The sequence below is a fragment of the Bactrocera latifrons genome, unplaced genomic scaffold, assembly GCF_001853355.1.
Source record: "Bactrocera latifrons isolate USDA-ARS-PBARC rearing strain unplaced genomic scaffold, ASM185335v1 scaffold_310, whole genome shotgun sequence".
NCBI lineage: Eukaryota > Metazoa > Arthropoda > Insecta > Diptera > Tephritidae > Bactrocera > Bactrocera latifrons.
In genome coordinates, this window is record NW_017536742.1 from 158,233 (window position 1) to 183,632 (window position 25,400).

General features: G+C 34.5%; 1 protein-coding gene across 1 annotated transcript in view; it reads right to left on the reverse strand.

Moving 5' to 3' along the window:
• LOC108970847 (formin-J) overlaps positions 1-25,400 on the reverse strand; it is a 77,585-nt gene that overhangs the window by 10,887 nt on the left and 41,298 nt on the right. Inside the window, exons 3-5 of the mRNA XM_018936506.1 lie at positions 15,187-15,723; positions 13,851-14,010; positions 4,478-4,511 (exon numbers count right to left, since the gene is read on the reverse strand). Of these exons, the coding sequence (XP_018792051.1) occupies positions 4,478-4,511; positions 13,851-14,010; positions 15,187-15,369 (377 nt within the window). The 5' untranslated portion in view covers positions 15,370-15,723. The remainder of the gene's footprint in view (positions 1-4,477; positions 4,512-13,850; positions 14,011-15,186; positions 15,724-25,400) is intronic.

A 25,400-nucleotide genomic window follows, 5' to 3' on the forward strand; every position in this document is an offset into this window, starting at 1 on the left:
TGTCAACCAAACTGTATAGAGTCGTTTCTTTTAGGCATTTCAATATACAGTTCAAAAATGGAAGAAATCGGATAATAACCACGCCCACCTCCCATACCAAGGTTATGTTGAAAATCATTAAAAGTGCGTTAATCGACTAACCAAAAACGTCAGAATCACTAAATTTTACGGAAGAAATGTCAGAAGGAAGCTGCATCCAAGCTTTTTTGAAAAATTGAAAACGTCGCCCACTTATGGACCAAAAACCATATCTCAGGAAGTACTTGACCGATTTCAATGAAATTCGGCATATAATATTCCTTTAACACACTGATGACATGTACCAAATATGAGTGAAATCGGTTCTCAACCACGCCTGAAATCTCGATTATCACTTTATCATGCGAGAGTATAAAATRTTCGGTGACACCCGAACTTAGCCCTTCCTTACTTGTTTTTTTATAAAACTGAATCACTTTCGTAACAATTCCGCACACGAAATTTGATTAGGAATAAAAAATTTGAGATAATTCTTTGCTCGATATTTTTAGCCATTGTAAAATACTGCTGAGTTATTACTTAAGCGGATGTTGTARACAAACCAGTTGGCAGTTCGCGCCCATATTTGGCATAGTAATTAAGGTTAGTCCTAACAACTTAGCAAATTTTTGAAATATCATTTACCCGGGGAACTTAATTACAATTTCCGGGTGCTTTTCACAATGTATATGTTTCATTGTTAWGGGTCAATGTATGGTTAGCAACCATCTTCCAGTTAAGTTTTGGTTAACTTTACCGAAAGAAATCTWAGTTATTAAGCAATATTATCCTAGTCACTCGATATATGTATTCAAGAAAACTGAAATCGAACTTATTGAAAAAGGAGTAAATATCAGAGGATTGTTTGGGAGTCTTTGTTCCCTGGTTTTGCCATTATACATACATATATGATTAATTTGAAGTACAATATATAAAACTCAAAACAGATTACTGAATAATCCCCATCATTTTGTTTAATTAAATTATATTAAAAAAAGTACTTTGACAAATTTCATTCACAAAAAAATTTACAATATGAATAATACATTCAAATTAATTATTGAATTGAATTGTTTGGAAGCGCTGATTAAGCGCTCTTTAATATCATCGACGCAAGATTGTGACAATACGAAATATAGTTTTAACGGCTTAACAATTTCTATTTGTCAACYAAACGCATATGTATTTAGTAATTATATTTATAAGCAAAGCCCATAGGAAATTAAATAAAGGTGTATCATAGACAAAGAAGCTGGGTTGGAACCTTGTTTCGACCAGCATTATGTGGCATACCTAGTGCCAATCTCAAGAGGATGATTTTTATCAATTAAAACAGTATAATAACACAATGTTAATTGTTTTAAACGTTAAGAGTATATTTACAAATATTTTAAGAGTACACACTCAAAGTTTTGAAGATAAAAATTTTATAATTTTCGAGTTACAGCGATCCCTGGTGTAGTGATTTCATATTTCTCCATGGACGAAACATAAAGAAAATTCTCTACTGGAAGATATTGTCCGTAAATTGATTTTTTTTTCAAAATTACAGCATATTTTGGACTACCAAATTTCGACTTTTGATCAGACAAAAATTGATAGTGATTGGAGCCGAGTAATCACTGAAGCAAATATACAAAAATGTAGTTTTGAGAAAAACGCGTTTAAAGATAAACCGAGAAAACACATTACATTGAACGGCTATACTTTAGAAGCCCATAACTCAAAAAATATCTGAGAAATCGATTGAAAGTTTCTGTATGATGTTTTCAAAGGTATGTATCTTAACGAAGTATGAAAAAAGTTTGAAAATTTTCAAATTTCACGCTAGGTGTGCTGCTTAAAATATGGGAAGACAGTTYTCCCCCGGTAAATAATGACAAAGTGGCAAAATTTCTGTCCGGAAAAGGCTTCTTTGAAAATTAGCTTACAACTTATAAACGCTCACCACAAATAGGAAAATAGTCCTGTACGTACACAAACACATTTCTTCAATCTTATAGTTATAGATCACTCATTATAAACACCTTCAGAGCTTTTGTAAAATTAATTTTTACTGAAAGGGATTCGTAACCCACATCCACACCTTCTCAYTATGAAGCCTAATTCCCTGCTGGGTAAAAAAAGTCACTTATGTACATATGTATGTATGTGGTTATGAATAGTAGTTTTGTAATAAATAGGCAGAAGCTGAAGTCTGCGGATGTTGACCGCTTGATTTATGCGAATGCGCAGCCATGTTTCGGAACAATTAATTAACATTTGACTGAATAATTAATTTTAATAAATGGTTTTTTCGCTATACATTTAAAATTGGCTTCTCTTTGTTGTTGATGCTCAATTAAATTTATGTCGACAGAATASAGAGTTGAAGCTGACTTGTTTGTTTACAGTTTTTCGAATGTTTATGAAGAATCATTAAACAAAACTGTCTGGAGGGTGTGTATTTGTCGTGTTGTGGGCGGATAAATGCGTCTAAGGTGCTAATTGATTTGCCAGAGTATATTAACGCTTTTATTAATCAGTCAATACTGTAAYGTATAAAAAAAGAATCCACGCATGTGCTAACTCTGATGGAAAAGATCGCCAAATTAAGCATTACTGTGAGGATAAGCGTGGATCTTCTAGACATTCGTTWTAAAACAGTTAAGTGTGGAGTGCAGAGCGGAAAATATTCTCAACTCACAAGGTTGTTATGTTGTCGGTGCTATTAATGATTAACGTAATCGTCTGATTTATTTTCTTTGTAATTTTTTCAAAAACACTTTTCTATTGACTTTKGAATATGTATATATTTTTGTTAGTATTTCAAATTTTTATTTGTAAACCATGCTTTCCACTGGTTACGAACGAGTGCTTAGCGTATTTTATTCTTTTGTGACAACATTTTTGATTGCCATTTTTATTGCAGTCCCATACTGAATTTTTTAATTATTCTTGCAATCATATAACCTACACACATACGCTGTGGCTTGCATAMACTTTTCAAAGTTTAATTACAATTTATTAATTTGTATGCAAATTGAGATAAGCACAAAGACAAAGTAATTTTTATTAAACGTTTTCAAAATTGCTAGCGACTGCTTGCGCCTCATGTGCAAAGCTCTCCGAGGAAACAACATTGCAAAAGCATGTCCATATACACTTGTAGAGTATGTGTACTTTGCACTCGTATGTATGTATGTATATGGAATTAACACAAAACCACCTTCGGCGAAATTCAAAGGAAACAATAAAGGCATAATCTCAATCAAATTGCTGCTGACAGCCAGTGGCGCTTCGACAATGCCACCTTAGTGGCATAACTGTGTCTATCTAAATATACCGACGAATTCATGCAGATACTCGCATGAATGAACATTTGCATAAATTGTCAAAARCAAAAACAACCATGTAGTTGGCCCCTTAGCATTTCAGCATTATCTTGTATTTGCATATTTTTCTGGGCTCGGCTCTGTAGACAATCGCTCAATAATAACACCAATAAAACCATTTTCCAGAGGTTAACTTTTCCGCATTTAAAAGTGTTAAAGTACTTAGCAAATTTAGAGCAAAATCGAATCGATTATAAGTGCGCAGAGATAGGGTAATATAAGGTGGGAGCGATTACCCTTTGGCGCAACACTTACACTGAAATTTACTAAGGTTCAAAAATAAATTTATGAAAATAAAAAAAATCTAATAGGAGTCATCATTAATTAAAGTTAAAAAATTGTCTACTACAATAGAACTTTTTTCACATATCATGGGGTATGTGTGTATGTATATCGTGGAGTCTATAAACAAATTTTTTCGGAATTTTTTGAAGGCATCTGTAGGAGAAATGGCTGGATGAATGAGAAGCTTTTTTCACTGGCGGACACGAATTTTCACTTTTGGATCATCTGAAACACAAAAACCCAATTTATTTTTTAAAAGTACGGGAATGGTTATCGTCCCTACTAGAATCATGAAAAAATGTTGATAAATAAAAGTAAGTAAAGTAATTAACGTTTTGTTTTAATTTTCCCCATGTTTTTTACATAAATTTTGTCATCACATTGTCAATAAATTATAAAAATATAGGGACAATAGCCAGGCGTTTTGTGAACATTTAAAGAAAAAATTAAGGAAATCGGTTGAGTTCGACCGCAATCATGTCCGCCAGCTTAAAAAAGTGTGTTTTGAGAAAAATGAGTTTAAAGTTTGAGGTGTGCACTCCGATCGCTCCGAACGTCGAGCGGTATTATTATTTTTGGGCCTTTTTAGAAACCTTCCAATGGTAAAGCGGGTTTCTACATTAATTCTAAGCGTATAAGGGAACAGAAAATGCAAAACAAAAAAAAAAAAAAATTTATGAAAGATTGTCCTACTGACCCCTTAAGTTAAATGTTTACTTGCATATAAATATATTTATATTCACGTAAATTTACGAATGGGGTTTATAATTGCGAATTTCAACAAAATGTTGCTTACTTACCTTAAATTATTTAATAGCGGTAATACTTTTAAACCTGGAATGAAAAAAGGAGAAAAAAWTTATTAATTTTGAATAAGTACATATATAATCTCTAACGGCTAAGTAATAGTGTGGGCAAGATCAATTATGTAGACAAGATTAATTATATTTAACAAATGAATAATGTGGTTTATTGAACAAAACTGTTGATTTTAAGAATACAAAGGAAAATGATTTATATTAAATTTAATTCAGCTCTATCTTGCCGCACGTCGTACACTTCTTACTCATCTTGCTGATAGTCTTCTTCTTCTTCTTCTTCTGCGTTTTCTGTGCTGCCATATCGTTTCATTCCCACAATAGTAAGAATTTGTCTTAAATTTAATTAAATTTGTGAATTTCTAAAGAAATATGGATGTATTACGAGTATACATAACGGATTTTTGAATAGAGACGCTACAAAAGTAGACCGAGTGTCCCAAACGATGCCATATTTTTCCCCCCTCTTTTGATATTTCTCTTTAGTAAGATTTGCCATTTCATCATGGAAATACAGATGATCCAGCAATGAGTCGATATCGTTAAAATTTAATATCGAAATTCGGGGTCAGTGGCCTCCGCTTAGAACACCACGTTCAAATTATGGTCGCGATAGTCGTCCTGTCAGATTAACAATTGAGCGTCTAGTGGAAAACTTTGAATCAACAGGCACAATACGAAATGGTCCCGTGCCAGTGAGGCAAAGAAGTGCCCGTAGTGCAGAGAATGTTGCTGCCGCTAACGTATCAATTGAGGAAGACTSAAATCAGTCTTTCACACGTCGTTCTCAAGCGTTGGGCATCTCTGTGACGTCGTTGTGGCGAATTTTGAATGAAAAGGTTTTGGCCTACATCATTACAATATTGATGCAAGAACTGAAGCCGCTTGACCACCAAAATCGTCGTGTGTTCGTGAATTGGGCTGAGCAACAACTTGAGAATTGTCCGGATTTTCATTATTTCTGGCTGAATTGCTTCGTCAATAAGCAAAATATACGTTATTGGTCAGGCAGCAATCCACTCCTACTCCATGAGGAGTCCTAAAATCCTAAAAGAAATTACGGTTTGGTGTGGTTTATGGCCCGTTGTCGTCATTTAGCCGTACTTCTTCTGTGATAATCAAAACCGGCACGTTACTGTGAATGGGAAACCCGCTCAATGATAACCGAATATTTTAGGCCCGAATTGGATGATATGTACTTGGACAAAATGTGGCTCTAATAGTGTGGCGCCTTACAGCAAATGTCACAATCGATTTATTGAAAACCAAGTTTGGTGAAATTATTACCTCACGAAATGTCCCAGTCAATTGGCCACCTCGGTCGAGCGATTTGACGCCGTTAGACTATTTCCTGTGGGGCACCAGTATGGAGTGGTTTATGCTTGAAAACCGTTGAAAATCGGGTCCAGCGAACGTACTTTTACAGTAATAAAGAATTTCATTGATGCCCCAATCTGTTTTCTATTTAAAATTTTAGTAGCTCTCTTATTAAAAAATCCGTTATATTTGAAAATATTCTTCGAAAAATTTAATAGTTTTCTATATTATCGGGGGAATGAGGGAATTTTTACGAATTTTTTTAGCTCCGTTTAAGCGCCTCCTAAAACTTTAAACACATTTCTCTCGAAACGCTGTTTTCAAAGTTGGTGAGGAAAATTTCTCCAAAACGGAAAAATTATCTATATTCAATCTTTTGTAAGAAATTTATGTATATTAATTAATAATAATATATGTGTCTCACTCAAAAACAAAAAAAAACTTCAACTTGGAACCATTTTCAATTATTACTTTGGCTTGAAATTTAAAACTTATTATTTTGAAATTTCTTGCACTTTCTCAACCAAAAACTTGTTTATCTCAGCTCATAACATTTGTATAAAGAAATATTTTGACTACTGCACCAGTGTAATCCCTTAAGAGTCTAATTTCATTTATTGTTATTTCATAAGCGTCTTGTTAATTCAATTTATTTTAAAATTAAATACGTACATATGTATGTATATATCTGGTATATTTTAGTAATCTCAGGCAATTGCTGTTAATATGAAAGTACTAAACGATTGTCGTCTAAAAGCCAATTATATTGACATCAATCATTTTCAGAAAGTGTTCGGTGGTTCTAAGCTAATTTCAATAACAAGCTTATGTGGACTTACATACAGACTATATATGTACATATTTAAGCATATATGCATTGTCATAATAATTTTTCATCAGACATATCCCAGCAGGAATCTGTCAACTGATCAACAATTATACCATATTGTATTTAAAGATATTAAGATAGAAGTAAAACGATCTTTTATCAAAAAAGTGTCGATTTGCAACATTTATTGGCGTTTAAACATAACTTTAAGTTTATTTTTTCACATATTATCAAACATAACGGTGACGTAACTTTAGCATAAATGTTCATAAAATGGAAACCCAGCACTTAATATTGTGCTGTTATGATCTTGCATGTATTCAACACAATCTTTAGAACTTTTTTGCAACAAATTTTTCGTTGGGATGCCGGAAATCGTATTCTTGAGCCCTCATCTTATACTTTTGACACATTAAATGTCGACAAACATTGTGACTGATTGTTTCAATGAATGAGATTAAGCTGACGCGCGTGAATTGACCAAGAACACCCCCATAAAACAAGATATTTTTAATGAAGCATGCAATTACCAGTTCAACTGGCTGATTTGGCAGAAGTAAAGCGTTAATAAATATATTGTCATATTGGGTGCTGCGAGTACATATGTATGCATGAATGTAAAAATGGGGAAGCGGTTTCGGCGAAAACTTGTAGCAAGTGCCACAGTTTAATAATAATCGGATAGAAGCATGCTTTGCACATGAGACAATAGGAGGGCCGTTAAGCAATTCATGAACTTTGATCACAGCGCGCGCTTTGGAGCGTTTACTTTGATTGAGCAACGTTAAGCATGCTTATACTATATTTCCATTGACACATACACATATGTATATATATACATATGTACATATCGAGGGGTCGAGGGGCTACGTACAGTTGGATGTGTAAAAAAGCTGGAATGTCACTACGCATGCGCGCTGCTGTTGGCTGTGCAATTCTTGGTGCACTAAATTTTCATTGTTTTTAATTAAAATAAATTGAGATGCGCCTGACCAAAGTGCCAGATAAACAAAAAACACAACCTCAGCGCATAGGAATTGTAAAAATGTTGACTGTGCTTGTCACTCCGCAGACAAATGTAACGAATGAAAGCACGACAATGAAAAAAAAAAGAAAGAAATGTGGAACAAATGACTGTAATGGTGAATTATATGCTCACCAAGGTGCGGATGGAATATATTTWCAATGCAGTGTAAGTGTATGTGCATATTTGCTGGTGTTAATGGGTTTAAAACACGTCTGTAGAAATCACTCCAGTATTTTTTTCTGAAAATGTCTCAGAGCAGTTGCCGMAAAAATTGATACAAATGTGTCTCAATAACTCATCAAATCAATCACTTCCACCAAAAACAATTTCTCACATTCAATACTTAGCATTGAGAACGGCTAAATGTCAGGCTGTTTCTTAAATATTTTTAAACGCAGACAATAAGCCTTTTTATTGGTTAATCTTCTTGTGAAAAATATTTTTAATAGGGGTCACTGATTCTTCGAGGTTGGTTTTTAAAAGCTTCACAACTAATGGGTTGGAGGAGGATGGGTTTGTTTAGCTTGAAATTSGTGGATTGCTTTGTAATAAAGGGTGATCTACTTTTACCATTCCATTACCATCTTATTTACCATCTTTATTACCATTCAAACTGACGAATGACACGCGTGATGTTGTGATCTAAGGTCTGAATCGAAGCGGGATTGTCCTCACAGGAAAAAGTCTAAGTGTTGTGACAAGCCACACCAAGCCGACGAAATGATCATCACTGAACAAAATTTGGCTGAGAAGGTCGAGGGGCTACAGTTCTTGCCGTAAGTCTTTCCAAGTTGAAATGCAAAACAATACTGAACAAATATAATATAACATGACTTACTGTCAAAAAAAGGCCATTCAAAAAAGTATCTCTGCTTCGATCAACAAGTAAGAATACAAAAGCAGAATTCGCTTAGTCGTCTTTCAATCAGGTGTGATGGATATCTCAACCATTATATTAGTGAGATATTTTGTGTTAACTTTCGACTTTTCTTTGGCATAAAAATTAGTATGCTCACCTTCAAAGTTAACATAACAAGAGTCAGTTGATGAAATATTAATTCTGACGCAAAAACTGAACCTTTCGTATAACATCCCTTTAAATGGCTTTCGCAGAAAGAATTATACTATATTCACACACATAAATATATTAACGTACATAAAATTGTTATCTTATTTTTTCGAATTAAGTTATGCCCACGGCTGTATGTGTAAGCACTCACAAAGTTAAACAAAATATTGCAATAAAAGTTATAGCAACATTTAAAAGCGAATTAAATTAATTAGCATATATTTGCATTCCCGGCCCAACCCTCCTAGTAAACACCTAATTCCCAACAACTTATCAGTTTCTTAATTGTTTAATAATACATTGTCGATATGATAAATATTTAGCTATTTGCACCGTTTGTTTACAAAATCACTCATACCATGATACGCATAAATGTACATATGTAGATGCTTGTGCTTGTAATTCAGATACTGACAATCGTGTATCGGGAAGTTTTATGAAATAAATTAAAATGCCATAATAATTGTAGGTATCGACAGGTGAGATTTTTTTTTTGCTTGCAACAGCGAATTAATTTGATTGTCTCGTGCTGACAACCTCAATGGCCAATGGGAAGATTTGCTATTTGCGCATTCACAAGTGACAGCCACTATGATATGCAAAACGAACATTTTAAAGAATAGTACACACATGATACACACTTGTATATACATGTACAATAATTGGAGTTTTATGTTCGGGCTACTCAATATATAAAAATATATGATTGGTTGGTTTAAGAAATTGCCGGAAATACAGACGAAGTTGTAACGTAGTTTTCGTTCTGTGACGATAGTGTACAAAGACCAGAGGTGCTCTCAGCGACCTTTAAGTTCTAAGTAATTTTTGAAGGGAATTTAAAGGTTGAGGAAAGGTGTAGTTGCTCGAGAGATTTTTAAAATTCGACATCTTCGTAGATTGCTTTAACTCATGAATAAATGTGAACAAAAAATGTATATAGTCAAATGTTCATGAAATATTGAATGYTTTYTAGTTCCGTAGTWGTCTCAATCTCACGACCTTGCAATGTCAATGTCCATACATCATCAATTGTGCCTGGAACAACAACTGATTTTGGACGACCATCCCRAAATCCGTTTAGGAGTGATCTACGACAATTGAGTTCATCATACCAACGATAAACCCTGGTTCCTGATAGAGTTTCATCGTCAAAAATTGAACTAAGTTCATCTATGCACTCTTCATGAGTTAATCCATATCGAAAGTTGAAAAAAATAATCGCGCAAATATATTCAGGTTCAGGTGGTCGAGAGAATAATTTAAGTTACTGTAAACAACAAAAACAAAGCTCGTATCATCAAAATGTCAAACTTTATGATAAAGTTATGAGTTTCCAACACTAATATTGCCAAAACCCTAAATATAAAAGGCAACTTGGAAGCTTGAAAGAAGATGTTTGCTTTAAATCAGCAAAATATTTATTAGACTTTAGCTCTTAGTGCAAGTTAACATAATCTAATAAATTTATAACTTTTCTCCTTATAGTTAGATTTACTCCTACAAATCTACGATTTCCTCGTAYTTATAAAATATATTAAATTGAATGAAATTATTATTAATTTGCATTTTTCTTTTGCGTCGTCCTAWTTAATATTCTTACTTCATAGGTATTGTGCTAAATTACCAAAGAACCTTTTATTGAATAAAGCAGTCTAACTGCCTTGTGTGGCGAGCGCCGCAATTCACTTACATAAAGGAGAAAATACATAACAAAAACGAGATTTTTAATTACCAGCCTTATTTGGCTGTCAAAGCAATATTAAAATTATTATATATTTACATGCATGCATACATACATACAGAAATGAACGTAAATGCACCATATATGGAAAAAAACGACTTTCACGATTGTCAACCTCTTTGTTCAGTTTCGTTTTTTCTTTATTTGGCTGATYTTATAAAGTGTTTATTGCTTCACCCTTTTCCATATAGACAGCGTTCTATATAAACATTTAGATTTACATATGTGCATACGTAAGCTTACACGCTCYTATTGTACAATAATTAACTGAGAATAATTTTGTTCCTAGTTTGGTTTAAACGCTTTACAAAGCATATTCTAATCAAACTTCAACTTATTTTTTATATTTATAATAAACTTTAATAAACCAAATATGTGCCATTTTGGTCGATCACTTTTTGCCATTTTTCAGTTAGAGACATTATTCCATCAGAGTAAAACTTTTCTGGTATCTCGGCGAAAAACTGCGACAAGTAATATTTACAGGCTTCTCTTGAAGCCAACGTTACTCCATTAAGGGAGTTCTGCATTGACCGAAACAAATGGAGCAGTTCATAGAGGTTATTAGACTCGGTGGYTTCAGAATGAGCCTCCTATAGACCTAGGTGAATTGTCAGACAGCCACTCACCAACCTACCCACCTACTTAGTACGTTATTTATTTCTTGGAAGAATCGAATCAGAATATAATATCAATTCTTGGGTTACATCACATTTCATAGGAATGAGACAATTAACGGAAAAGCGAACTAGTTTAATTGTCTAAAGAGACTAATAATATAATATAACTAATCAAAAGCTCAAATAAAAAGAAAARATCCTATTGCAAATATGCAACAAATATGAACTTAAATTAGATATCGTCCTTAAAGYTACAAACCGGAATGAATACTTCCATATAACGAATTGAATTCAGATTTTCTTACTTTCATTCTTATTTTTTGAGARATAAGCACATAACTGTTACAATCTTGGATATATACTTGATTTTCGCTTCGTGGTTGTATCTTTGACCGAGGATTTTTCGGTTGAATTGTTCAAGGTCCATTGTTGATCTGAACTGCCCGATTTGGCATGCTCATCGGATGGTGGCTCTTCCAATAACGTATTCGCAAGTCATTGCGATACTTACAATCGGCTGCCATGGGATAGTCAAAACAATCCTAACAAATGTCGTTTTAATTACCCCTCACTCACTCAGCTAGCTAATGATGGCATTATTCGATTGATGCTGCCGCAAAATACTGAATTTCCGAAAACGCATCATTAAATGCAAACTTTCATGCGTTGAAGCGTTGGATTTTRTTTAATTAGCGCGCATGCAATTGTGGATTATGAGCTACTGAATTTGCTTGCGCTTCATCGGCGCGCGCTGACCGCTTTGATATTCAAGTTCAGTTGCCAAAAATCGCCATGTAATGATCGACGTAGTCAACCAGGTGCAAAGATTTACAACGCAACTGACAAGCATAAAAAGCTAATAAAAGTATATGTACGTATGTAACCTAAAGTGAGTCGTTTCTGAGTATGTAGATATTGCGTGTATGGGTTTGTTGTGCGCGACAATATTTATCTGCACGATACGCACGCGCTTGTCGCCAGTGGCAACGACAACGGCAGGCGCTGGCGACAGCGTCAACTTAGCAGCCGGCCAGCAGTAGCTTGGTCAAGGCTACTACTGACTTTGGTGACTTATTAAGAATCCATCCATTCATTGAGAGGAATGAGCACACAAAACTGTTTGGTTAGCGTCTTTGTCAATGAATGAATTCAAGTAGTAATCAAAAATGTCTTTTTTATTATTTTCGAGTTTTCTGTGTTTCGTATTCATCGATTCTGCATGGTCGCTCTTAAAAGATATCACAAACAAAATAGCAACACATAAACAGTTGTAGATCTAATACATACCAACAATAGAACTGATTTATCATTTTTATTGAGTAAAAACTGAAGTCCACTCGTATAGCGGGATATTAAAGAAAAATAAAATAGCATAAAAATTAATTCAGACTCTGTATGACTTTGAATGATTGTAAAGGTAGGTTTGCCGGAATTTTATTTAATTGAGCAAATATAATAGTCGTCATGATGCCAAAATAATGGTAATCCAGAATAAAAAGCTAGATCAGTTCGTTGATCGACAGCGAAAATGAAATTTTTGTTTGAAATCGTAGTTGTTAGAAAAGAAGAGTGTAAAGCYTGGATTTTCAAGGCTGAATATGAACTAGATCACTCTGAAATTGATTTATAGAACATTACTAGTAACATCATAAATTCATTACTACTTTTGCCAAGGATTYTTCCAGTTCTTGCTTCAGCGAATGTTGTTTTATCTCTTCGATATACTGAAAACGGGTTCCACCGAACAGCAATTTCATTTTGGGGAACAAGAAAAAATCACACAGAGCTTAATCTGGTTGATCGATAGTATTTATTGCGTTTTTACCATTATCATCGTGTGAAATCCTTGAATTATTCTTCCATATTTCCAGCTGTTTTCCACGGATGTTCTCACGCCAACCCTGCAGTACTACCAAATAGAACTGCTTACTGACGGTCTGTCCCTCCGAAAATAAATCCATGATACACCAAACCACGAATATCGATTATTTGAGCGGCTTTGGCGTGTCTTTTTTTTTGCTTCATCTGCAGCTATAATGATCTCCATTAATATAAGATCGGTATTCGCACAATCAAGAGGCCTGTTTACTGTACTCCGTTTTGAAAAAAATATCAGCTTTATGGAGACAAGTCTAGCAAGAATGCGTTTCATACCCAAAATATCCACCAAAATTATTCGAACGGACTTGCGAGAGATGTCGAGCTCTCTTGCCATCTCTCGAATACTGACGATTTTCAAGCATCATATCCTTCACTTTTTTAATATTTYCATCAGTTGAAGATATCGAAGGTCGTCCAGGACGAGGCATGTCTTCAACGATCTCTCGACCGCTGTTGAAGGCTCTGTACCACTTGTGTTTGTGCTAAATCTGTAAGCTTGTGCGCACACAAAATTTGGTTGGATGATTTGGTTTAACCACATTTGAGGCAAATTTTTGTATTTTTATCCATTGTAGAAATCGCAACGCACTTCTGAGGTGTACCGATTTAAGTAGCTGCTGTAAACAAACTGGTTGATGGATCGCGTTCATATTTGGCATATTAATTAAGGATAGTCTTACCAACCTAGCAAAATATACATATATATTTTGAAATAGGAGAATTTAATTACAATTTCCGGGTGCTCTTTTGTCACATTGTATATAAGTTACACAATAAGTAATTTCAGGGCGTGGTAACCAGTGTTGAAAATATTTGTAAAAAATGTTGTCTTCTGAATTTATTAATTTAGATGTTAAAAATATTTTCTTACCGATGAATTCATTGCGTACTCGTATACGGTCTTGCAAATTGGATGCTGATATGATCACGCAATTGATGAATGCCAATAAGGCAACTTGGTATTCAACATTGGACGCTTTTTCCAGTTCGTTTATAACGATTTTGAAACGATAACGTTCATTTTTGAGATTCTATGGAAAAGAAAAGAAAAAAAAAGRTTTTGAAAATATCTAGATACGTACATAAACTTAAAAAGGARTAATTAATGGAAATGAGCAACATGGCTGAGGGTAGTTTCTTCAACTAAGTAGCACATTGAATACGAAAAATGTTATATCGCAGGTTTGCGCACTTCAGATACAATGTTTTGAATGTGAATGTAAGGCTTACGCAACCGAAACGACAAATACAGGTACTAGAAACTTAACAATATTCCTTAAAACTTCTTGCAAAATACCTATAAAAGGCTAACACTAGGAACTAGTCTCTGAAAGTTATGTTTACAGAAATTATGGAACCGAGTCACATTTAACGTTCTTTTGCCAAGGTTGGAACAAAAAAAAAGTCAAGTATGTCATTTTCATATGCAGTATATATAGTATATATTTGGAATGAAATTTTCGAAATGTATGTTGCAAGGTTTACCAAACAGATTCAACTTCCTAATTGGTATATCGAAGCAGACGAAATATAGCAAAATAGTGTTGCAGGCATGATTAGCCTGGTTGTGACACGATCTTGCAACTTTTCAAATAACTATCATAATTTCAGCACCACTAAGTATAGAGTTATAAAAGAGATGGGCGTGGCTATAGCCGAACTTTTCGGTTATATGGACTTTATTCGTCACAATCGTGTCTGTTTCACTAATCATCCTAAATTTATTAAATAAAAAGGTGAGACATCACATTACACTTTATTGATTTCATTTTGCACTATCCTTTGTTGACATGGTTACGAGTATCGATTTTATTTTTGTTCTAGTTAATATTTGATAACGTGTTGTAAACAGTAATGTGAATGAACATATAGTATGTATATATGTATAATTATAATAGTCCATATGTGCGTATGTCTGTAACAGAACCTAGAATGTGGGCTTGTGTGCAATCGTTTGCTCAACTTAACCTATATTCTTCGGCAAATTCAACTTATTTCCTATAAGTACTTGTGATACACTTTTTTCCTGATTAAGATCTTATCAAAGATAACTGATAATTTATAACACACAAGTAATAGTAGAGCGAGCATATGGGTTGGAGCATATCAGGCTATGTGCGTTATGTTATGCCATTTTCCTATTTACATTAATTTATRGTGCACAGTTATGTCAGTGTGTAAGAYAGTATGTATGCGCTCGTGCTTACCTTGTAAAATTCTAGCGTTTCAATAGCGCGTGCGTAGCCATCGGCGTTGTAGGCGCACAGCGCGGAAAGCAATTCGAATACTTGCTTCTTGACGACGGCATTGCTGGTGTCTAGTGCAGTGCCCAATTTCGAAATATATTCACGATTCTCGACAATGTAATCCAGTCCGATGCGTGAGTCCATTTTGACTATGCAACTAATGTTCGCCCCTGGCTCTATTGACGGCAGACCGATTGAGTTACTAAATGGTTGTATGTTTTCTCCTGCTTTCCTGAGGTTTGGTGTCTGGTGTTTGGCGTTTGGCTTTGAAACGTTTAACGGTACCTGAGTAATTTCATTCGAATGCTGTCACCAATATTACAAGCAATGCAATCGCAGCAATTTTATGGAAGTCGTTGAGCTTTCTGCAGAAAATCTGTATTTTCTATGTTCGGGTGTATGGATGTATTCAGTTGCAGTGCTTGTTGTGGGCGCATTTGTCGAGTGCATTCATGTCATTGTAATTGGMTGCATTATGTGCGTGCTGGCCGAGCGCATCTGGAAGAAAGAAAGAAGCAAAGAGAAGCATGAAATTAATTTATGTGACTAGTTGGGTCATTACTCCAATATCAATTTGATAGTGTAGCTGTCTAGATTGTCGTGCGCGAACATAAGTATGGCCATTCATACRTACATACATATATGTATATTTGTATATACAGTGGAACAAAAAACGTTAGGCACACCGTAAACGTAAATGTTTATCCAAAAATTACAGGTTTCTTTTTGAATTTACAAAATTAATAATAATATATGTTTCAATTCCAATATTTTTATTATATATTTACCTAAAAGATAATTCATATTTTAAAATGTTTTTAAAAATAATGAAAATATATTAAAAATATAAGATTCTACATAAAAGATGTTTAGGCACACTTATGAAAAATATTGTTTTGAATCCGATTTTTTCAATATAATATTTCGTTAAATCTTCTTTGGCCTGAATAACTGCCTCTAAAAGTCGATRCATGTTTCCAACTAGGTTAAATGTCTGCTCAGGAGTTATATTTGCCCATTCTGTACGTATRGCCTCTTTAAGTGCATCCATCGATGTTATATGGAGAGTTCGAATTTTTTTTTATTTGATGCCAAATATTAGATTATTACATGAGGATTGCACCTTAGGTATATTGTGCTCTCTATAGGGTTAGTGTCTGGGGATTGCGGAGGTGTTTTTAATTGCATAAGCCCTTCTTGCACAATATATGTATGACGCATGTTTCGGATCATTGTTTTGGTGAAACAAGAACGACTGCCCACTTAAGCCCAACTTTTCAACGCTTGAAGCTAAACTTTTCTTTGAGATTTTCAAATATGAGTGCTTATTCATTTCATCGTCACTAAAAACGAGATTTCCCACACCAGATGCTGTAATATACCCCCAAACCATTAAGTTACCGCCGCCATGTTACACAGTCTTAATTATATTATTTTTCTTGGGCTCTTTATTGYGGTTTYGCCAAATTTTTTGGGCACCATCGGGACTAAACGTATTAAATTTTGATTCGTCACTAAATATTACCTTATTCCAGAATTTTTCCGTTTGATTAACATTAAATTTCGTCGTTAAACTCGTCAATGATAAGCAGCTTTGTGTAAAGTATTACGTACAAACTAACTGGGGGTCAAAGTTTTTTTCAAAGCTTTAACTTGCTCACAATTTATGCAGAACTGTTCATTTCGCGTTTCTCACGAAATAACGGAATATTTCTTTGCTTAATACGATATACATTTTTATATGTATGTACACTTCTTCGAAAAGTTGGTTAAAAAAATTATCAATTCAATTTTGAATATACTTTTCAGCAAAGACAACGTCTGTGCCAAAACTTTTTTGCTTCACTGTAAATATGTTCGTACAGACCAAGACTAATATTATACAAACTTTATTGGCTAGACTTATCAGGGCTAAGTTGCCTTGTCACATTCTTATTAATTTATTTATTGAATATGGTATGTAAAGTTTTCAGAGCGAGGCGTTCACACCAATTCCAGAGTTGTGTTTATAAAAGAAATAATTTCTGATTGACTGGAACTTTTTCTGTATTGTTCACATTTCCTAGCTTTAGAATTTTAATAATATATTGGAATTCCAAGTCTGATATAGTACTTCATATAAATAATCCAAATGTTGCTGAGATCGCGAGCTTTAATTTTAGGCATCGAATAGTCGGTTATGATGGCGCGATAACGCATCATTTTTGAARAAGTATGGATCGATGATTAAAGCGGTCCACAAACCAYACCAAACCGTTGTTTTTCCTACATGGTATGGCAGCTCTTGAATCTCTTCAGATTRCTATTTGTRCCAAAWGCAGCAATTTTGCTTGCTTATCACTGGATTGTGTAATTCATAAAACGGCGGAAGCGAAGTTGTGGACCTAATACACTGCGGCGATTTGTATTCAGAACCAAATTTTSGTTGAAAACAATTTCGAGCGGACTGTTAAAAGTTTAACATAAAATGTCTTAGTATATATTCTTTTGTACTGATTACTCCTATAAATTTCCGAAGCTATTTCATCTCGTTCAGCGTAAAAGAGCTAAACTGTTTATCAAGATCACCTGAAGCGACACCACTTCAACGTACCTGCTAACATGCTAATGCCCAATAATTATCACTCTCYACTTTATACCCTTGCTGTATATTTATAGCCATTTAGTCTCTTGGAAAAATTTGAATATTAAATAAATTAAAATATTTCGCTTTTAAAAATTTGCCAAAAGCCAGTTCATTTTTATGATCATAAAAAATTTGTTTGTTATTATTTTCGGTGGCGGTTTWACAAAACATGTTGCACAAACACGCTTACAGCAGTTTCAATAGAAATTGCCTTGCTAAATCCCAATCACATTGAGCAATATTTTACACTTAAGCAACGCCCCTCTTCCAAATAAAAAATTAAGTTGGCTTGGTGAAGTTGTTATCTTTTTAGCTGATTAGTCAATATAGCACATTTTTCTCATCGAATTATCCCTTTTGCTTTTTGCTAGTAGAGTGAGCATTTAAAACCCATTATATTGCTTTCCTTTTTATATATGCACATTAATATGTGCGCAAATCATAAAGATTTCATGAATATTTACAATATAAAAACATCAACTCACATGCACACATACATACGTACAAAGTGCGTGCATAAAGTGTATCACATTTTTAAACTTCAATAAAWAGTTGTGGCGCCAACTTGATCGCATAATTTAATAAAAACGTAAAAACACGTATTTACTGGTATTTATTAATTAATCTATAATTTATATGCAACTGTGCACTTATTATAAAGTCACGATYGAGAATTACTTAACTAAGTCAGCCCGCCGTAAGTCGCTCCATATTCATAAGCCTTAACTCACTGAATTGATTTTCAGAAACTATTATAAAACGCTTTGATGTTTCCACTTTGGTGTATATGGACGTGTGTATGTGTGTAGAGAATTCTTCTAATTTGGATATTTATTCGAAAGTAATCGTTGATAACTTCTAAGGATCAATATCTGAATATAATATAATACTGAAGCCCCCTGACCTTTCCAAGCGACTTCGACCCACTCTATGGGCTCTTGAAGTGTTTTCGTTTTAAATTTTGTTCAGCGATGAGACTCATTTCTGGCGCAATGGGTATGCAAACAAGCAAAGTTGCTGTTTGGAACGAAGAGGAACCTGAAGAAATAAAAGAGCTGTTTGTGAGCCAATGGCGAACGTTATCGCGCCATGACAACCGACTATTTGATGCCTGCAATTGAAGCTTGTGATCTCGGCGACATTTGGTTTCAACAAGACGGCACTATTYCCCACACATTGCATCAATCAATGKATATTTGAGAGAAYACTTCATTGAACAAWTTATTTCACGTTTTGGCCGGACGATTGGCCTCCTAGATCGYGAGATCACACCGTTAAAATCTATATTCTATGCGAACAATCCAACTTTGATTCAGACCTTGGAGCGAAACATCATGCGTGTCATTCGACAGCTACTCGTCGAAATCGAGTCGTCAAAAATTGGACTCAAAGATCGACCATTGAAAGAGACAATCTTCAAAAAATAAATGCCAAAGAATGTTCCTCCGCCTGATAATAAAAATTCTCTATTAAATTTGAAGTTTCTGCATTTTTCTTTAAAAAAGTAGGGGACCTCGAAATGGATCCCATTTTATCAGTAAAGTAATGACAAATAATTTTAAACCACTCTGAATTCTAAAAACGTTTTTTTTTACAAAGCTGTCATTGCGTCCAAAATCGAAATTTTTACTCGTTCTTCTGTAGTATTAGAGTTATAATAAAATGTATGGTTTCTAGATTTGATCTGTCTTACTACTCGACACCTTTTCACGGCGGTCTTCCAGGATGTCGGTTATTGTGTCAAGATAGTCCAAAATTGTTCAAACTGAATTGCCAGCTATTAAAGAATATTAAGTTCTGGAAAGGTAAATTTTTTATTTACTAACTAGAGTGCTTCTTCAAATATAAATCCATAAAAATGCAGGGTTTTCTGATTCGCAAGTAGGTATTACCCCTAAATGCTTTATTGACCTGTTCCAAATTGACTGTTGTCATGAAAAGTATGCTTTGCCCGTTAAATAAGCAGCAAGCTATAAAAATTGAAATAACTATTGTCAAACCTGGCTGAGACTTTAAATTACATATATATTTCCACAAATGTTTCAAGAAATTTATATTCGGATTCGCCTGAATTTAGCCCTTCCTAACTTAATCTATATAAGTTTCTTTGAAATTATGTGTCAAATGCTAGAGTAAAAAAAAGGAATAAAATACTCCATTGACTTTTGAATAATGAACGAAGTTGCATGGCGTGTGTTTGTATGTTTATTTGTAAATATTGTGTCGCTYAAATAAATTAGTTGACAACTGTCATTGACGCTTACGACTCAATTGTTGGACRATTTTTACGGTCTTAATACTCTTGTAACACTTTTTGTTGGCTTTGTAGTAGGTATTTTAGGTATACATATACGTAAGTTTGTTTATAACGGGCATTTTCGATTCGCTTGGAAGCATTAATGTGTTGACTACTACATTATTATTTTTTTTTGTTATGCATTTTGCCAAGTGAGCAACAATACCGCTTTATAAGAGCAGCTGATTTATTTTTGGATTCATGCAGAGAATATAAATTACTTTTTAAAGTTTTTTTGTTGTTGAAACTTGGTGTTTGGGAGCTAAATACTAAAAGCATTCCTACCATTACCAGTGCTTTGAAGACTTCATTCATTGTTTTGGGCGTGTTGCGTATGAGCAAAAATAAATGAGAGGCGCGTCCAAATTAACTGAGACTGCAACTGCAGTTAATTAATTATCAGCTAATTTAGTGACAGAAGTAATACATGCTTATGAAAGCGAGTAATAACTGGAATTAAAGTGAAATTGTAAGCACTTACAAATTCACATACRTACATATGTATATCGTCACCCAAATGCAAAATAACGTAACATCACTTTTCATAAGTTTACAGGCGAATGAAAAATGGTATAATAGAAATTACTCATATTGAAAAAAAATTGCGTTTTGGTTATAAAATGGTTATAAAAATGGTTATATATGAGTTACAAAATGGCCATTGGTTATATCTGACAGCAGAAGCTAAACATTTTATTTTACGTATGTACATATATGTATGTAATATGACGCAGTGAACCGTAAGCAATAAAAAATTCAATTCCTTTTTTTTGTTGATACGTTTTTTTTTTCATTTTAGGTGACGATATGAGGAATAAATCGTTACGTCAAACTTATTGTTAYACTAAAAGTCAATATTTAATTTCAATTTATTTCCTACAAAAAAAAATATTTGTGAATAATTTATAAMTATTTACTTCGGCTTAGAGAGGAAATATTGATAATTTTTTATATTTTTTATAAAAATTAAGAAACAGCAGCTAAAATCATTGTCACAGTCAATATTAATATTAAAGCKAACGTCTGTCAAATCTTATTATATATTTTTTTCTCATCAAACTTTATTTGAGCAACTCGCATGTGTTATTAGTGTATGTGTATACAAGTAAGTATATATCTTACTATCGCATATAATAATCATATAATAATTGTGTGTCAACAGAAGTCAAATGCAGCGTAAATTCACAAAGTGTGTATAAAAGCTTAGAAGACTCTCGCTAAAAAGAATGCGACTTTTACGACTGCGCTCCGCTGTTAAAGCCCATATATTTGCTTTCCTGTTTGTGTATGTATGTATGCACGTGCGTATATATCCATATTTGTTTGCTCAGTGTGGGCTGTAGTACACTTATTAGCAATAGATTGCTAATTTGCAATGTAGGAAGCGGAATACAGTGCCCAACAACGCCGCTCGCTTGGAAGTGCATAGCTCAATATTATTTGTCGGTTAAATAATTTTACTTCATTTATTCAGAATTCAAAATTGATTGGCAATTTTCAAGATGGAACATAATTTTCGAAAAATTTATTGCACAGCTGTTAAGTTATTACAGAACACACAGACATTGAAGCGCATTACCCAAGCACAGCGAGCACGTGCAGAGGCCAGGTGGGAGGCTGCAAATTCGAGTTTGTCGCTTAAATCATCTGTTTTATTGATTGCCACAGCGTTAGAACACGCCTCTCCAATTTTCAATTCCAACTATACTCTGGGGCTTGTTGTTCACAAATGATTCACATAAATCGATATAAATGTTTTTAACGCGTCCGTATAAAGCACCGYTCTGACTATATATAATTTAGTGCTTAATTAGTAGACATATTCTGATAAAACTTACTTGACTTACTTGACTTACTATTTAATGCAGGCAAACACACCTTAATGTAGGGTTTCAAAGCGCCGCAGTGCGCTGGAGGTAGGGAGCAAGAGCGGATGACATTAGGCACGGTCAAAGTCAACTGGCATGCGCCTGTCAATTACAACTTTATTATTCAATATCAGCTAATTGCTTGCATTATGACGCAAAACGAGATGAATTCTTTTGTCAACTTGTTTGTGCGACGACAAAAACGATTGCAAATAAAGCTATTAAATTAGTTGACTAACAAATAAAAGCCGTTCAACAAGAAATGGAGCACAAAATGTAAAACGACTAATTAGCAGTGACACTTTTCTCAATTGCCAAAGGCCAGTAGGAAAAACTGTGCTAATGGTGATAATATTGGATAAGTTTAGGGTTAGAAACTAAGGCAAAAATCGATTTTTTTACGAAACAAGACAGTTTTTTATTTGTGTTATACATTGTGACAAAACAGTACCCGGAAATTGYAAATAAAACGAATAATATTTAATTATATTTYATAAATAKTTATTTTGTCGMCTTCAAAGAAAYTCCCAACAGTTTTGATACACCTATGCCAACGATTTTTTCAGTCCTCGAAACACTTTTCATAAACACTTTTGGGGATGGACTTCAGCTCCTCAGCGAATTTTTTGAACTTTTATCTTCGATCGACTGAAAATGGGTTCCACGGAGTGCCAAAATCTGTTGGATACGGTGGTTAATCGATAATATTTATTGCACTTTTGGCTTTACATTGGATCATAATCGTACTCTTTTTGAAAATATTCAGTTTTATCGGGACGAGTCGAGCAGGAACATGTTTTATGCTCAAAATATCCACCAAAATCATTCGAACGGACTCGCGAGAGCTCTTCTGCCATCTCTTTWACAAATTGATTTTGCTAAACATTTTTAACAAATGAAATTCCGACAAAGTGAGGTTAGCGTGTTGACATAACCTTATTTTAATCATAAAAGAGTGTGAATACGCCAGCAGAACAGAAGTGAAAGCGCCATGTAATTCGATGAGTGGCATCTAAAAATATTATATATTCTGAACCGAGAAGCACTTTTAAAGAAGGGTTTGAGACCAAAAAAAAAAAAAACGAATTTCTAGCTTTTTTGTATTATTTGCATCTTCAGCGGATATTGCAAATTAAAAGTACATGCATTTAGGTGCATGGACAAGCCTTATTTGACTGCCACGCCTCTTTGCAGTTTCACAAAATTACAAGTGCGCTGGCAAATGTTTTGGCGCATGCGCATACCGTCTTACTTCTCTGTAAAGCATAAATGTATGTATGTATGTAAAAGTGTAAACGCCAGATATTCGTTGTATATAATTAAGCTCAGCTACCGTCTGTGCAAGCGGCGCAAGGTCGTTTCAACTGATTTCTTGTTGTTGTTACATTTTGTTGTTATCTTGTTGTTYAGCTGCTCAGGTGCACAGTCTTTGCTTTTGCAGTCAGTTTTTCATTTTTATTTTGTCAGTTGGCGTTGGTGTTGGTGTCGGTGTTACGCGTGCGCATGCGCGTGCTCATGCGCGCGTACGTCAGCGCCCTCATGTTGACGTCGTTACAACGATTTACGGCAAAAAAGCAGCTTCAGCGCGCCATCACCTGAGGCGTGATCGCTTGTTAATGCGCCGTTTGTTGTTGTATTAGCCTTGCTTTACTTGTAACAGCACCATCCTAAAGAAGTGCGGAGCAAAAATAGACCACAAGTATTTTTAAAKATTTTATAACCAAGAAGAGAAAACAAAATTAGCTGTTGCACTTGTATACTTCATCTTTCTTTGGTGGTTGTATGTKTGGCGCCTGGGCAGGCAGTTAAAACACAACAACAACACTTGGGTATATATGTATGAATTTTTGTACGATGGCGAAAAGTAGCCAGCGGCTGGCGTTATTTTTATTACAAACGCCGCCCATCCTCCACTCCCCTCCCCACTCACACTTTTACTATTTATTTTATTATTGTATTTCGTACACAACCTCAAGTGTATACAGTACATATAATATGTACAATAAAATAGTATATATTTACATGTGGTTGGCCAACAACTTAAGGTGTGCCAGCGGCATTGCGTTGTTAACATTTTCTACTTACCTTTGCATTGCTAGATGACAGTTGTAAAATATATAATAATGCAGAATAGATGCATATTCATTGAAGGAAATATAAATTAAAATGTGATAACGTTATGAAGGCGGTGAATAGACAATCAATTAGTGTCTGTGGGTTCTTTACRAACTGGCGCCTTGTTGAATTCATTTTGCTATAACGGTGGATTATAAGGGATCACTTATAGGCATTAGTGACAATCTGCATTTATTATAGCACCAAAGAGCTTTAAAAAATATATATTTCTTCATATTGACTATGATATTGAAGTTGCTATAATGGTTCGATGTAATTTTTAGCAGGTTATACCGTTTTTATGACAGCTACATCCATGAGATAGTAAATCGATCGAAAGAATTTCTTCGATAACTTAGCGTTATATTAGATCGTATGGTATTCCATGCCAAATTTTGTGAATAGATGTTGTCAAATAAAATGTAAAAATTACAGACGACGTTTCTAAGACTGAAGGACTTGTTCGCGCACATACTGACGGATGGGCTGACGGACATGGCTAAATGGGCTCGTCATGTTATCAGTTATTTACATACATATGTCATGTACTTTATAGGGTCTCGACCTTTTCTGCTGGGTGTTAGATTAAATTAGATTGCACCCTGACCTTGGTTCTATTTTGCCCTCTCCTAAGTCACAACGTCTCAACTARCTCCAGAAAATTGACAAGTTGYAATATACTGYTAGGTGCTATTGAGGCGATGTGATTTTCTCCGAAACAGACTGCTGTGCAGTCGATTAGCAGGTGTTCTGGTGTTTCAGACGCCGGCAATTCACACAAGAAGCTAATCCCTTGTTAAGTGGGTACTTCTTGAGCTTATAACGACCAGTGTAGAAGGCGACAATGGCCTGAACTTTTCCYTAGGGAGGTTGATTACATATTTGAACCGTTTTAAAATTGTAACCACCCATTAGCATTAAGGCATGACGCATGCCTAGGAATAGTTGCCCTACACACTGCTTCATCATTTGGGAGCAGCTCCTTTATGGTGTGGGGACCAACCGCAATGAAAGGTTCTGGTCCTACCATGTTGGTGGATACTGCGGAGCGGGCAWACTCATCAGCCAGTTCATTTACGTTTATAACTTTGTSACCTTGCACCCAAATAAGAAATCGCTTCGAGTGCCGCTTGAATATCGCTTAGTATAGCCATTCTTTCATTGCGACTTATAGCAAAGACGTTTGCCTGGAATATACTTGGAAAACTACCCATAGGTATGGAAAGTTTTATGCGTGCTCCTGCGACCCCTGTGCGAATTTTCTTGATAT